The following is a 17,359-nucleotide window of genomic DNA, read 5'->3' as shown; positions in this document are numbered from 1 at the left end:
GATGTATCAAAATAGTCGGGTTTGTTTTTCATAAATTCATAGAAATCAGCCATTTTAATCTCATATATGAAACTGTCGGTATCTCCATAAAGTTTTATTTTTTCATTAAATTCTTTTTTAATTACATTGTAATGGAAGTTATACATTAATAATTTCGATAAATCTAATACGGCTTGCCCAATGTAAATTGGTTTATTAAACAATGCTTTGGTTTTATAATTGTGAACTGCTGCCAGGTGTTTGCTAAATATAGTTCTGTGTTTAAAATTAGGTTTGTTTATCGCTTTTTGTAATTTTTCTTTATCACAATATAATTTAATATTTTGTTGGTTTCTAACAGATTGCATAGACTTACCATATGGTGCATTAACCATTAGTTTCCAGAAATCTTTTTCAAAATCATTTTTCGCCTTCTGTCTTTGTTCAGTATTAAATTTTACATATGGTGCTATGAAATTTGACTGAGTAAATTTTATACCTCTGTGAACCTTTGTTATTCTAATACCTAAACTTTTGTAAAGTTTTAATGTTTTGTAATGAATTATATAATTTTCTTATCATAGAAATGACAAAGTAGTTTTTCTACTTTTCCGCCCAGGGGAATTCTATTTTCCGGAGCCAAAGGCAAGTCATTGAATTTGTTATGAATAGCCAAGTCTACAGGGAATGCTAAATCAACTTCTAAAACATAACCGGTATCACTATCTGATAACAGTATACCATCAACATTTTTAATTTCATCACAAGTCAACCATTTAAAGTTTTTTTCTGGTAATCTCTGAGATAAAGCCCATCCATATAGATTATTAGCATCTATATAGATAATCTGAGTATTTTCATCTGCCTGCGAATACCTGTTACTACACTGTGAAATACCTCCTCTAATTCCGTTTTCAAAAAACAAATACATTTCATAATCAGTTAATAATTCCAACTTCACTGAAGTATATTTGAGCATACAGTCCCAAGCTAACCCCGGAGTTGTATAATACCAAACAGGATCCAGTCCATAACTCTTTTCTAAACATAAATCTCTAAAATTTTCAAATACATCAGCTAATAGCAAAACATCTAGTTTTAAGAATAAATCATGCCATTCACCCAAGTTTTCAATTTTAAAATATTTCCATACTTTCACTGCATGTTTGAATTCTTCTTGAGAAATTCCTTCTTTTGTGAGCGAAGAATAAAATTTATCTATTGATGGAAGTTTTGTTTCAGAAAATTTCTCAAAAGAATCCATGTATTCATAGGGATATATTCCTTTTCTAATTATCTTGCTTTTTTCTTTCCTAAATAACACATCTAATTCATGATTTGAAAAGTATTTAATTATTTCTCTCAACTGACTTGATTCCAGATTAGATGACAAATTGTCTAGGCTACTTGCTAAAAATCTAAATGAATCGATAAATCTCAGTTCGATATATCCATTATCATCCATTCTTAAAATTTTACTGAAAGAAATATATTTCTCTTCGTTATTAGGTATTAATTTCAATTGACTTTTAACTTCTCCTAGATGTTTTATAAACAAATGACAATCGTAAGCGCTTAAATTATGAAACAAAATTAATAAACAATGGTTGTCTATATTTCAAATTGCATTTTCTACAAGCAGCTCCTCTATATTTTCCAGTGTAGTGATCATGATCTCTTACTTTTGGGTTTTCTATAGAAAAAAGATAACAAATTTTTGTTTTTTATATTCTTCTAGTTCGATATCTTTTATGGGTTTATTTTCTTTTAATAACTTGTATATTGTTCTGGCATATTCAGTTATTCTTTTTATAAAACATTTATCACTTTCCTCTCCTCTGTAAATTTCCAATGGGTTACCAATATTATTATAAGCACTCTTAATGTATAATCCATAACCACAGGGAATATGAAATTGTGTTTTATGAGTATATGATGATTCAGGATTTGGTTCGCATGTATGAATAGGTTTCAGAATAGATTCAAAATCAGAATAAATTACATACGGATGTCTTAACATTCTTTGAATATTTTTAAATTTTAATATATTATCTTCAGGCATGTTCGGAACACATGGTTCATTACTAAAGCACACATTTTGATGTTTCTTTAAAGCATCTTCAGTTCTAGCGGAGTAGTTTAAACCTCTTCTACAGAAATGTTTTTTGTTTCTATTTACTTCCAACTGATCATTCAACAATCGACTCAAATTCTTGATCCAACAATAATGATTTTTGTCTTTATTTCCAAAATATAGTAAGTCGATATTCATTTCATATATTTGCTTATTATTATGATACAAAGGATAAAATATTTGTTCTTCGTAACTAAACACGGTAACATTAATTTTATTATGTGATTCAAATTTAGGTATGTCCTGGATTTTGACAGGAAAATGTATTCCTTCAAAATTTAATTCATTTATATATTCCGGCTTATTATAAAGATTCAGTCTATCTACGTGTTCTTTTGCTTGATGTAAACATGATATTACGCTGTACATAAAACATTTATTATCGTTGTTTTTAACATTAACGCAAGCTTTTTTATCTTTAATCCACTTGGGTAATTCAACATATGAATTTCCGCTTAACGGTGTATATTTGTTTATATTAATGCGCAAATAATTTATATTTTTCAAAGTCCATCCAGATCCCTTATCTTGCAATTCATCACATCTTGATATAAATAAATCCTTTTGTTCATCCCAATATTCCTCCAGATCACCTTGTTCTCTTAGTATAACATTTGGTAACTGAAATTTATGTATCATTATAAAGTCTTCATTTTCCAGTTTCATAAACTCGCATTCCATCTCTAAATTGATTTTAATATTTTTATGGAGATTTAAAGCATTTATAACTACTTTAATAGCCTTTTCTTTTATCATATCCATATATGTTTCTATATCTATACCTTCTTCTAGATTATTATGCTGATAGGTTAATAATCTTCCTTTAAAAGCAACCTGAACTAAAATAAAATCTGGCTCTGGATTATGTCTTGCTTTATGCAACTGCATTCGACTTTCCTTAATATATTTTCCACATTCATCACACTTGATCTTTTTTACTCTTTCTTTTTTCGGTTTAGAAAATATGCCATCATTAAACGGAAATATTTCCAAGCTATTTTTGTTTTCTCTTGTTATTTTTAATTGCTCTTCAGCATGAATAATCTCGTTTACCAATTCTGCCTTATTGTATCTTTTAATGTATCTTATACCTAAAGATTTTGCCATATTACGTAATTCAAGCAAACGACGACTATTCAAATCATGTTTTAATTTATGCAAATGTAATCAAACTGAAATGTTTTTAGGTTCTTTTTGTTTTCTTTCTCTTTATGTAGCTGCATTCGGGTGCTTTTGATATATTTTCCACATATGTCACACTCGATTTTCTTAACTCTCTTTTCCTTTGGTTTAGCAAATAAATCATCATCAAATGAAAATATTTCTGAATTCGCTTCGCTCATTATTTTGTTTTCGTTTTTTATTTTCTCATGTAATCGCTCTTCAGCTTTAATAATAGCTTTAATCAAGTCTGCTTTATTATATTTTCTAATATATTTGATGTCTAATGATTTTGCAATATTAAACAGATCAGATAAACGTAGATTACTCAAGTTCCTTCGTTCCATTTATTATAGAAAAAAATCTAACAAACAATTTTTAGCAAATAAATAAATTCAATCCATTTTTATGCAAATCTGTTTTTATATGCCTTTTAAAATTAGTTCTAGTGTAATATCTACCACAAACACATAACAAACGAGTAGAATTAACTGCTTTTTTACATTGTTTACATGTTTTTTCATATTTATTTCTATAGTTATAAAAATCACCTGGACATTTTGGTTCTAAACAAACCGAGCAACGACTAGTCATTTATTAGAAAATTTATTCATCAAAGACTTCAAGATTAGGAAAGTGTATTTTAAGAAAACCTAATTTTGCCACGTTTAATATATTGTTTTCATACATTTTAAATTGATTATGCATATTTTTAAATACTAATCGTTCAAAGTCATTATTTGGTTTGCTTCTCATATCGTTAAACTTTTTTTGAAACAGTTGCCATGCTTCTTGGTCATCGTTATGTAAGCGATTCATTTAATTTATTACATTTTTTTTCACAAGAAATTATCCATAAACAGTGAGTGCTAAAACACACTGTCCCTGTTTAGGTAAAATTGTGAGAAGCCTCGAGATTCAAAAAATATGTGTTGTATATGGAGGTGATCAATTTAATGTTTATTTAATTAATTGTCGAAAAAAATAATACTTGTAATCAAAGCGATCTAGTGCAATATACGAGGCAATATGAGACCTACGTATTATAAAAGTCTACATAAAATGAATGAAAAGCTAGATATCAACCTAGGTTCAAGGGAAAAGACAGCAATTATTTTAGAACATAATAATATAAATAAAGCTATTAGAAATAATTATATGAAGAAGACAAACAAAATATAGAAAAAATCAGGATTATTTTCTTTAATTTTATAATCCAAGAAAGAAGAAGCAAAAAAGTGTCCATCAGAAGTATTTCCCCCAATAAGAAAGCATGACAAATATAAAAATTTGAATTGGAGCATTTGAAAAACCATACTTTAAAACTGAGAGATTTATTATTATACATGGGATTGGTATATGAAGCGTAGTAATTATTTTGAAACAGCTATAACACAGGAAGACAAATATAATCACTCAGTAATCAGTGTTGCCAACCGTGGGAATTTTTTTGGCTTATTTAGCTGAATTTCATACAAAATATATTCGTTTAAAGATGATTTTCAATAAAAAATTCCCACGGTTGGCAACACTGTCAGTAATTTAAAATAAATTAAATGATTGACATTAATAATACTATTATTTGTTGTAATATTGGGTTACACGAGAGAGATAAAGGACGCGATTTTAAGAATTTTTCAAAAGATAACGAAATTACATATGAAGAAATAGAGTAGATGGAATGAATGAATATATACAAAATGATTAAAAATTTTAATGAATTAATAATGATGTTGAATAACAATAAGGCAAAAAAAGTTATGGAATATTATTTTAATTAAAAGAGTTGGTAGATAAATAGGAAAATTACCGTAACGAATATAATCTTTTAAAGCAATATAAAATTAATCCTAATCCATTAAACCAGTTTGAGTTTATAAATACAAATAACTAGTCCTATAAAATTAATTTGAGTACGTGGTTTACCGATCTATGGTTTCCGTTATTCAAAAGAAAAATATAATAATAACAAATGATCTTTTATGCTTTATACAATATGGAATTTCAGTGGAGGATAGCTATCTCCCACTGAATTTACACGATATTAAGAAAGATTTAAAGAAAATTTTAGGAAATTATAAAATACAATACCAAATAATAAATTATGATAATATTAAAAATGAATTATCATATTATAAAAAAAAATAATAACAAAAGATATTATATAGGTTTCACCAAATAATTTAAAAAAAAACAATAAGGATTTTATTGGGTGTTCGTAATTTTAAATCCCTAATTATATAAAAATTATTAAATACAAATACAAAAACAGCTCAAGAAATTAGAGAATACTATAATATTACTTTGGAAGAAATATTTTATTCATATTTGGAATACACTAAAGACTTTTATTTAAATATATAGAAAAATCACTCCATAAGGAGAATCAGATAAAGCAAATTGAAACGATAATCTGAAATTAAGAGAGATTGTCATGTTTTTTAGTCCGCATAAATCTAAGTGTGGGAAAGACATGTTTTCATGATAATTTAATCGATGTTGAATGACAACGTAAACAGATAACTCATCTTTTGATAACACAGGTTTACAAAAATTTACAAAAATTTTTGGACTGCAGATATAAGGATCATTTTTAATGTATTTTGATACGCTGAATTCAAATCTGTGCTCAGTTTTTCTCCATCAAGTCTAGATTTTGAAATAGCATATGATTGTTGACCCCTCGTGATTGGTCGCGGGTCTCTGTCAAACTGAAAATATATTCAGAAATGGCAAGTAGAAAGTGTATGTTGTGAGTATGTTTTGCGTGGCTGTGATAATTATAACCTAAACCTAAACCCAGTGTCATTTCTATCCAAACATCCCCTAATGTAAATTCTGAAAATTCTTGGATGTAAGTTGCTGTAGGTAGGTACGTACGTTCTTTTTGGGAAAATCTTGTGAGAAATTACTGGATGACAAGTGCGAAGTCAAATAATAAACGTTTTTATAAACTGAATATAGGTAGGTATGCCCCTTTAATTATTCTATTAATTGCTATCATGTTTTGGGCGTGAAAACAACGTTTCTTCTTTTACGACATTGGAAAACGATACACTATACCACGTGGCTGTTCAGATGTTTCATTTATTTTAATTTTCGACACAACCGTTAAAAATTACCGAAAAGCAGACGACTTATATTTAACTTATAAACTTATAATACTATTAATAAATAACAAGACATTTTATTACTTACCAGCAGCTTTCACCAAACCAACACTGAAACGCAGAACCACCGCAGAACGCAGCGGAACGGACAAAACTGAATTATCGACCGAAAGAGCGTCGCGCGCCATCCTGGTCTAGATGGCGCTAACCATATTATCGTTTTTATTATAAAAATGTGTAATCACAAAATAAAAAAACCTCAAATTTAGTAAGTTGTGTAACAAATAGTATATTATAATACAAGTTTATAAGCAAGCCTTTAAAACACGCACGACGAGTTTAAGAGCACGACGCGTCAGCGGAGTGCTTTTAACTTTTAACGTCGTAAGCACGGGGTATTAGCTTCGAGGCGAATTTGGTTTATAAATTATCTAGTTCCAAAAATGGTCAAACAGGTGGCGTCTCAGACAAATGCAGGAGCTGAGCATGCGCGAGGTTTGCGCGCTGTCGACAAATTTCACAGGCGACCCTCTTTACAATTTACCTTATTTTAAAAACTGCAATTTTGACCGATTTCCTTGAATGAATGTTTTTATTGTCAATATGATTGTTCTTATTGATTTGTTATGGTTACTTGGTAATTTAGATATATCGCTCACTTACAATTATTACAAGAGTGGAAACGGTGTCTTTACCGTTTTTTCACCGAATTACTATTCATTCGTTACAATTAAAAAAAAAACCAATAATATACATATTTTCTATGTCCCCTACAACTACGTAGTTCTAAGGGCCATCATTTTTTCCTATTGTACTACTTCTTACTTAAAATCTTGTAATGTTGAATGAGCAATGCTAAGAACTTTTCTTTCTCAGTATATCGTTAATATTAAATAATAATATTATTAATACTGAGGCTAGTGATCGTTAATTTTATTGTTGGGTTGATTTTTAATTAAAATAGTTTATTTTATTAGTTTGTACTTATTGAACTATTCAAGCAATCACATCACCCAATTTCTTTTGGTATTGTTTCAATCACTTTACAAACAAATTGGTAACTAATGATTACAAATAAAAAAAAGCTTAACAAAAATGAATTCAACGGGATTCGAACAGGTTGACTCCTAATTTCTGCTTTGAAGTTCATAAAAATTATGCAAGATAGCGCTTTAACATTACCCCTTCCAATTCATCTTGTCTTCAGCCAGCATCGAGAAATCTTGCAAAGTGCCAAGGTTACAAACGATTATTCACGCTGGAAATACCATGCATTGCATCAATTCAACAGGAACTTGCGTGGCGCAGAAATCTGCGTGGTAGGCTCGGGAACAGTCCGAATGAGTCAGAGAGTTGGACTATGGTTCGAATCCCGACGAGAGCTTTTACACTTTTTTTTGCGATTTAGTACATGAAAATTATGCATGATGGCGCTCTTTAGAAACAGCTTGGAACAATGAAGTCAGTGTTCTGTATTACCTATTCTGTGGTCGTAAGTGTCGGGGGCGTCACTCTATAGACCCTTGTGGTACCTTGTGGAGATTGATCGACGGTGGCGGACTCTGTGTTTAAGTCACATAAGTTTTGCAATTTTGATGATGAAAGAATACAGATTTCTAATTTACCTTAATTGAGGAGGATGCATATAATTCAAAAAGAGAAACAAATACAATGTTTATGTTTTGTTCAACGGAAAGTTTTAACATGTGTTGTGTTGAATTTTAAGTTTTTAGTTTTTTCTCGAGTTTTCTTCAGTTGTAGTGTTGAAGTTTATAAGAACGGTTAAAGTTAGACTGGTCATCTTGTTTTGTTGTTGTAATAGAACTGAATTTATTTAATAATTAGTTCAGGAATGACCATATTTAATACCAAGCTACGATCGGTGAGTATTATTAATCTAAAATGTATATGCATATTTCAATTATTTATTAATTTGTAGAATTATTTACACTGGAGTCTAATAAAGAGACCAGCTATTCTCATTTTTTACCAGAGATGCACCAACTTGCAACACTTCAGAAAAATTATTTGGTAAATTTAACATTGTTAAACTTTAGTTAATATTACAAATAATTGTATTTTAGATACAATAGAAAAGATGCAACAACCAGAATTAAGAGTTCAACACAATTCAAGAAACCTTTATGACGAGTATGTGGAATATTGAAAATTCAGCTCTTTTTAAGTGAAAACATTCCAACATCTTAAACATCAATGTTTGGGGACACTCTTGTGAAATTTTGCTTCTGCAATCGTTATTGAAACATACATTTTCAACGTCGCGAGTACTACAAAAAAATAGGTATGCTTATGAATCGTTGTAATATGTATTTATATGTTGGGTATTTATTGTTATTTATGTTTCTATGTATAATTGTATAATAAATATGTTACATTGAAATAGCGTTTTCAATTGAAATTAATTAAAAAATTAAAAATTGGTCCTGACATTTCACTATTTCTTGTTACCTAGACGACTTTAAAGCTTTAGTGTTTTAAAGAGTCCTTTTTGCACGCTTTTGCGTGTTTTAATTTAGAATTATGATGCAGGTATAATAAAAAACAAATTATACTTAAAAAAACTTTAACGTTCACACCGTTACTACGAAACAATAATGACATTATTGGTTGCCTACCGTTGAATACAACAAACAATTTCTATAACGGGAAAAACGAGTTCTAGCGTATTTTTGAGGGATGTTTATAGACCATACCAACGCTCGACCATCGGCCGTCTTCTGTTTAATGAAAACGCTCAAAAGTCAAAATGCGTTATTCGTTATTAAATTTAAACGCTGGACGATCGAGCGTAATAAATAAATTTAGATACAATTGTTATAATTTGCTATAATTAAATTTGGACAAAGACCTCATGAGCGTCCACACAGTGGACTAGTGCGTAGCATGCGAAGCAAATTTAATTTTTTTAATTAATAAGAAAATTAGCATAAACGTAATACATTCAATCCGAAACCGTTTGTATAAAATCCATTATAGACGTGCTGATAAAACAGAACCGTGTTAGCCCAGAAGTTTAAGCGTCGCACTTTAAACATGTGCGCTCATTTGTTGCGTGTTCAAATCTTGATAAAAAGCGCAAAATCTTTTTCATAGCGATAGAATATATTCTAAAATAAAAATTTCTAGTTGTAAAATAAAAAATTTGCTCCGCATGCTACGCACTAGTCTACTGTGTGGACGCTCATGAGGGCTTCGCCTGAATTTCAAAACGAATCAAAAAATTCCAAAAATTTTTAAAGGGCCTTATGTTTAGTCACAGCATAGACAATTAAGCTAGGTTTAACGATCTGTGAGTCGCAGACAGGAAGACTTTATTCTCTTTTTCTCTGCTAGATGGCAGATTTTTATTAACTAATATTAACAATGTGCATAATCGTAGATGGGAAGCGTAATACTTGGTTCAGAAAATAAAATCTATTTTGAGGTATTTAAAAACAAGAGCTCTATTTGTCTAATATTTTTACCAGTCGCCATTCCGACCGGTGAATTTTTCGCATGCGCCAATGTATTGGTTTAGAAGTAAATACATTTTCGGGTGACTCAAAACAAGGAATTCTGGTAAGGTTTTTTTTGGGTGCTTTTAACATAATTAGGTTTGATTTTGGATGATTTACAACAGTTTTCTCATATGTCCAATTTCTGATGGGCTATTGATTTACAAGAAAAGAAACTTTAGAGTATTTTTTGCTCACATTAAAAATTATGATTTTTGAAGGATTTTATGTCTTTTTCGGTTGTTAACTTTTGGGAAAACATAAATTTTTAGGATCCTGCCTTGTTTTGTAAGGCGCCAAATATACAGGGTGATTTTTTTAAAACGGCAGGCGTTGTAGAATTTTTATTTATGAACCGATTTCAAAAATTTAAAAAACAAATTAAATGGTTTTTAATTTACTATAAACTGGTGATTTTAAAATTTTTCTAAATGTCTTAGTATCTTTTGGACGATACTCAACTTTCTTATTTTAAATTGACACCCATATTTTTTTTTTCATAATTTAGAAGACATTAATTTTCTTGATTCAGAAATGTGTAATATGTTCTACTTTTACAAAAAATATTTAAAAAAAAAATCAAAAATGAAAAAATTTAGGCAATGAAAGTTAATAAAATCTAGGTGCATGGTGTCAATTGTGCAATGAAAAAAACGGGATGGCGTTTCAACAGTATTTTAATTAAATTCGGTAGTTGTTTTTTCTGATTTGTAATTATTATTGTCTTTTGTTATTAATAATTTCAAAAAAAAAATGCCGATCCTTTCTGTTATTTGCTGCTTTTTGACATTACAATAACGGCATTCTTTTATTTGACACCATGCAATAGATTTTATTAACTTTTATTGCTTATTTTTTTTCAATTTTGTTAATTTTTTTAAAAATATTTTTGGTAGAAGTAGAACATATTGCACATTTCTGAATCAAGAAAATTAATATCTTCCAAATTATGAAAAAAAAAATATGGGTTCCAATTTGAAATAAGAAAGTTGAGTATCGCCCAAAAGATACTAAGACATTTAGAAAATTTTTAAAATCATCAGTTTATAGTAAATTAAAAACCATTTAATTTGCTTTTTAAATTTTTGAAATCGGTTCATAAATAAAAATTCTACAACGCCTGCCGTTTTAAAAAAATCACCCTGTACCTCTTTGATTTGGTAATGTTTTTACTTTTTTTTGCATGCGCCAATTGGTCTGGTCCAGAAATACAAAGCCATTTGGAATGTCTAAAAACAACGGATTTGGAAAGTTTTTCAGAGTGCTCTTGAGATGATTTTGCATTATTTTGGGAGATTTTAACGGTTTTTTGATGTGCCCAATTTTTGGTGGTCTACAGATATTTGGGTACTTTTGGAGTGGATAAAAATTAATGCTGTTTGAGAGGTTTTTTGCCTTTTTTGGTTGTTGACTTTTGAGCAAACAGCTAAATTTGTAGGATTCTGTCCTGTTTTTTAACACGCCAAATGCCCTGGTCCAGAAGTAACATTTTATAGTCTACTGGAATGAAATTTTTAACTAAGTGTGTGTTTCTTGCTCTTGTGCTGTTCTTCATCTTGTTTTTTTTCAATAAAAATAGTTAAAAAAATTGTACTTTTGTTTTGTAAGATTGATGGAAAAGCATTTCAAACAAGGTGAAATGATTTTGACAAAAAGTGAATCTATTTGCCATGTAATGTCAATGTGACAAAAGGGGGAAATAGTTTTGAGAAATGGTGAAAAGCATTTGACAAAAGAAGAAAACCAAAAGAAAAACACTGTAATTAACAAAGAGAAAAAATTGTACCGGAATAACCTAATAACCTGCTGATTCTGGATGTGAGGACCGTTTTGCTCCAGCAGGTCCGGATTCAGAGATATTCTTAAAAAATGTTTTTTTTTGGGTTCTACTGTACCAAAATTTATTTACTTCAGTTTTTCTTAAACGGTCTCAAAATTATGTAATTGCTCGACAGTGTTTTAGATCGCCAATTCAATAAGCTTTCCAATGACCTATAAAACTCGCAAAGGTAAGTATTTAAATCAAAATTTTTACAAAACCTTCGAGAGGTAAGAAAACATTTTTTTTTCTAAAAATCACTTGTTATTCCTTGTCATGTAACTTCTATTGTGTAATTAGAAAGCAAAGATCTCATACTTATAATGACTTATTTCAATAAAAAATCAAAGTACCAATTTAGGAGTTTCGGATTTTCATCAGTTTTTCTGATGACCCCATCTATAGGTCGTTAGGAATCTTATTTAATTATGAATTTTCTGTGATGTAATTATAGAGAATCGGGAAGCAATTCTATTTTAGAAATAACTTTCCACTGCTCCACTACAATTTCGTTCAAAATTTGTTGATTAGTGTAGTAGTTGTGACGCACGACAATGCAAATATGTAAACAATCTGAAAAACATCATAATTGTAATATGAGTTAGATAAGAAATTTTTGTTTTGCCGAGGACTAAAACTATGATATATTGATAATTCAGGGTTTGTTTAGATTTTTTTACACCCCGCAGACCACAGATCAATGTCAGGCAAAATAAATGTAATTTGTTTCAAACCAAAAAAATAAAACAGATAAGCAAAATCTCAATCACGGTCAGTTGCGCAACCACTTTAGTGAAGTTTTGGAGAAAATCTCAGCCTTTTTTACCTATACTCAAACACTTCAATTGCCTTGATAACAAGGTATTTCTTTTAGCTGTTATATTTACAATGACTAAGATTAGATAATTTACATTAAACTAGAAACGATATTTCAGTTAAAGAGTTTAATTTAAATCAACAATGTGCGATACAAGTGAAGAAAATCCGTAAGTTCATTTTACAAAATTACCAAATTATAATTCTTGACTTACAGTTACTCTTACGACAAGGTAAATGAAATTGCAAGTTATTTGCAATCGAAAGTGGAGCTTAAACCGCAAATCGGCGTCTTCTGCGGAACAGGACTAGGTAACTTTTAAACATTGTCAGTCAAGTAATTCTTCTTCACACATTCAAAGGGACTATCACAACACTTCTTCGCAACAGCGTCTCCATCCCGTACTCCGAAATTCCAGGCTTTCCCGTCAGCACAGTTCAAGGCCATGATGGAAAACTCCACTTCGGCTACATCGGCTCCATCCCCGTTGTCTGTATGCAAGGTCGTTTCCACTATTTCGAAGGTTATCCTCTGTGGAAATGCGTCCTTCCAGTTCGTATCATGAAACTCCTAGGAGTGTCCACCCTGATTCTTTCCAATGCCGCTGGAGGAATCAACCGATCGTACAAAATCGGCGATATAATGTTAATCAAAGATCATTTTCGTGGTACCCATGAAGAGAAATTCGGGCCACGATTTGTTGCCATCAACGATGCTTACGATAAAGAACTGTTAAAAATCGCCAAAGCTACGGCTAAACAACTGGAGATGAGCGGAGTGCATGAAGGAGTTTACGCTTGTGTTGGAGGGCCAAGTTTCGAAACAGTGACCGAATTGAAATTTTTAAATATCTTAGGATCTGATGCGGTGGGGATGTCGACTGTTCATGAGGTGATTTCAGCGAGGCATTGCGGAATTAAGTGTTTGGCTTTTAGTTTGATTACCAACCGATGTCCATTGGAGCTTGAAGATAAGACTATTCCTGATCATGAAGAAATTTTGACCGTTGGAAAAGAGAAAGAGTTGGATGTTGTGAGGTTTGTGGAGAAGCTATTCCAAAATTTGAGTCACACGTGTACGTGATATTGTACCGTTATGTAACGTCAATAAAACTTAATTTACATCGAAGTGCTTTATAGATAAGTAATCGTGGCCATTAGAAAATGTTTCCATTTACTTTTGCCAAGACAGAAATAATCGAATAAATTCCTTTCAAAAACTACAAAACGACATTATTACCAATTTCGCTTATTAATCTACTTACTGCAAGTCCAGTTTCGTAGTTGACTGCATATTTTACAATAAACCCAATTTTACGATCTTTCAGCAAACTTTCTGAAAACATAAAAAATATCTCTCGGTTCTGTTTGTCGAAGTTGTACCATGCGATATCAATGACAACTACGAGCATTTCTGCACCCTGGAAAATTAATTAACAGTTTTTAAGAATCGAAAACTATAAATTATATCCGAACTGTGGACTGTATCTCCATTGACTGACCGGCCCAAATGGTACCACAAAATATTACGCAAGTTCCAAGTGTTATGCAGAACGTACGGGGATAATACTCATCCTACAAGTAAAAGTGACTTGAATTTGATTTTTTTTGAAATTGCTTACGAAATGAACAAGGTAAAATCCAATACCGATTGCCACTGGCCAACTAGTAAGTACAAAGACACTAATTAAATTTTGTATTGTTTTTAGTTTTGCTGAATACATCCTAAAATTTTTTTTATAAAGATCCAAAAATGTCGAGCAAAAATAGTTACTCTATAAACTCGTTGTGTCTAATGATACAGAAAAATAATCTTCTTTGAACTTCATTTTGATACATTTTGTTATAAAACATTTTCTTTTCATCTATTGGCTCGGTCGGTTTTGCAATGTTTCTTATATACTCGCGAAACATCATCAACTGAAACTTCAAATGTTGAATGTAGTAAATGAGTTCAAAGATTAAAACGACTAGTAAGTAACCGAGCACCGGAAGAGTCATCTTGTACACAACTGCGAATGTAGGAAAATGTTTTTTACAAAACAACATTATAAAAAATATTCGATGTTCTTGACTATAGTTTATAACAAAAAAATAACTTCCTATTGATACTATTAAAATGGTACCCAGGACGTATGTCGTAATCCATATAATGTCATTCTGAATTTTCGATTGTATTTTTTTACCAGCACTGTCAATTGTCCAAATTGGATATTCACTTTCCATATGGTCAATATAGGAACCTTTTAACAGTTTAACTAGAAGTACCATCAGCGGCTACAAATAAACCGTAAATTGACTAATTCTATTAGTGGAATTGAAGACGTACTTGAAAAGTGCCGAAGAAAACGGGACTGTATCTCAAAATTTCGTCACTGCTCAATTCATAGATCATATAATAAGCTGTAATAAAACTTGATGCACTATGCACCAGTAATGTGAACAACATCGAAATAATAGTTACTTTAAACTTGAATAAATCCGAAACGAAGAATTTGACAATTTTCAAATAATCATCTGAAAATAAAAATTATTTAATACATATAGGGGCGACTGACAGAAGCGTAAATCTTTAATTTCGATTAAATACTAAACATTATGTTAAAGTGACATGTGATTGTTTTACTGTTAATCAAATGTCAGCAATCGTCAAATTAATTTTAATTAAATTATTGTGTAAACTTAAAAGAATTTACCTTTCATTGTTGTTTTACAGTTGTACTCCATTGTTAAACAAGTGCGTTGTCTTTCTGGCCAAATATCTTTCCAACAACAATTAATTAAGACGATATGAATTCTTTAATAATTTCGATACACGCATAAATGATATCTGATATTGATTTCAATGTCCTTAATAATTTTTCAAGTAAAAAGGTTATTGGAATCTAACAATAAGAAATAATTTCCCACTCAACGAGACAGTTTTTCATCGGTAATAAATTTAATTCGTGGTTCCCATCAATTCCAGCTTAACACAAAAAATGTCGGGAAGATGTCTATTTTTAGTTTATCCTGTACATATTTCAAGTTTTCTTTAGTTATTCCACTGTTAATTTGTTTTATCATTGTTTGAGATTCCTCATTTCGTCTATTTCTTATCTTCTTGGAATTTTTTTATTTAAAAATTTAATTTATAAATTGGTATTCTTGAAAAAACAAGTACGTTGTATTTCTAGGAAAATTTCGATAAGACCGTATGAATTCTTTATTAATTGGAATTTCGATACACGCATTAATAATAATTAAAATAATTAGATTGTTCCTTTTTTGTTTAAAACATATTTGATAAAATGGTTAGATTGGCCTTTCAAAACTGCATATCTGATGGAAAAGTGCTACGTAAAAACGGTAATTTCAGAACATTTTCGTTTCGTTTAAAGTAAAAAACTTATTTAATTCTAATGCACAATTAATTTTGACTCTAAAATTTACATTAGAGGCCATTTTTTTTAAATAAGATATTGAAAAAATAGCTAACTACAAAACTTAATCAAACACATCTTATGCAGAAGAAGATTACATTAAACCATCTATAAATCCCTTGTAATAGAGTTGATTTGCTAAGGTAAGGAACCGCAAGACTCTTCAAATCATTCACTTTTTTCGGAGTTTAGTGGTAACGGTGAGGTATGTAAAGTTTTTATAGAAATAATTTGGGGCAAGATCTAAAATTTTAAAAGTTTATTTCCTATAAATGGATACTTTATAATTTATTTTGCCTAGACTTGCAGTATGAAATTGAAGCCATTTAATAAAAAGCCAATGAACAGCAATTCTTTAAAATTAAAAAAAAATCTTTTTATGCATGCTCAATGGCATTATCTATGGGATATTTCCTGTTGACGCTCCTAATTAAGCTAAACTAGTTAAAGTTAATTAGTCTTTCGGCAATTCAATTCACGGTAAGTCGCATTAACGCTGCAACGTGTATGAGATAAGCCGTTCTGTAACTTTCAAAATATGGATTTTTTAGTATTGACCTTAAACCAATAAAACAGCATTGTAATGACATTTTATTTCTGCTATAAAACAAAAAATCTCAAAATTTTGAGATTGGCCTTTTTTGCAAGTACACAGATTTGATAACTGATTATTATGTCACGCCCGTGACATACGGAATTGCTGTTTTGCCAAGACAGAAATAATCGAATAAATTCCTTTTAAAAACTTCAAAATGAAATTATTACCAAATTAGCTTATTGGTGACTTACTGCAAGTCCAGTTTCGTAGTTGACAGCGTAGTTTGCCAAAAACCCAATTTTACGAGTTTTTAGTAAACTCACTCTCTGAAAACATAAAAAATATCTTTCGGTTTTGTTTGTTGAAGTTGTACCATGCGATGTCAACGACAACTACCAGCATTCCTTCACCCTAGAAAATAATATTCAGTTTTTAAAAACAGGAAAATAGAAATTATATCCGAACTGTGGACTCTATCACCAATGACTGACCGGCCCAAATGGCACCACAAAATAATAAGCAAGTTCCAAGTGTTATGCAGAACATGCGAGGATAATATTCCGGAGTAATTATATCATCCTATAAATGTAAAAATGACAGAATTTGAGTTTGTTTGTAATTACTTACGAAATGAACAAGGTAAAATGCAAGACCGATTGTCACTGGCCAACACGTAAGTGCAAACACACTAATTGAATTTTGTACGGTTTTCAATTTTGTTGAATACAGCCTAAAAATTTTGTTATCATAAGAAACTAGAAATGTGGAGCAAAAGTAGTTTACTTAAGCAACTCGTTGTGTCTGATGACACAGAACTTTAATCTTCTGTGGACTTCATTTTGATAGTTTTCGTTATAAAACATTT

The 17,359-nt window shown here is 30.3% G+C and overlaps 2 protein-coding genes and 1 long non-coding RNA gene across 3 annotated transcripts; 2 read left to right on the top strand and 1 right to left on the bottom strand.

The window, feature by feature from the left end:
* Positions 1–1,672: 1,672 nt before the first annotated feature.
* Positions 1,673–3,081, bottom strand: LOC148173916 (uncharacterized). The gene has a single exon (XM_088036765.1). It carries the CDS (start codon positions 2,999–3,001, stop codon positions 1,673–1,675), a length of 1,329 nt encoding a protein of 442 aa, XP_087892891.1. The 5' UTR covers positions 3,002–3,081.
* A 4,812-nt stretch (positions 3,082–7,893) lies between these two features.
* LOC148173915 (uncharacterized) lies at positions 7,894–8,721 on the top strand. The gene is made up of 3 exons (XR_015770187.1): positions 7,894–8,266; positions 8,324–8,415; positions 8,469–8,721. It is a non-coding gene; the product is annotated as an uncharacterized LOC148173915 (long non-coding RNA).
* A 3,892-nt stretch (positions 8,722–12,613) lies between these two features.
* LOC148173914 (purine nucleoside phosphorylase-like) lies at positions 12,614–13,663 on the top strand. The gene is made up of 3 exons (XM_088036725.1): positions 12,614–12,704; positions 12,752–12,846; positions 12,897–13,663. Exons 1-3 carry the CDS (start codon positions 12,679–12,681, stop codon positions 13,616–13,618), a joined length of 843 nt encoding a protein of 280 aa, XP_087892851.1. The 5' UTR covers positions 12,614–12,678; the 3' UTR covers positions 13,619–13,663.
* Positions 13,664–17,359: the final 3,696 nt, after the last annotated feature.

This window comes from Gnatocerus cornutus, chromosome 5 (genome assembly GCF_029298725.1).
Source record: "Gnatocerus cornutus isolate USDA-ARS CGAHR chromosome 5, icGnaCorn1.1, whole genome shotgun sequence".
In the NCBI taxonomy this organism is placed as follows: Eukaryota; Metazoa; Arthropoda; class Insecta; order Coleoptera; family Tenebrionidae; genus Gnatocerus; species Gnatocerus cornutus.
Note: the sequence above shows the minus strand (reverse complement) of the source record. Positions and strands in the feature narration are given on the sequence as shown.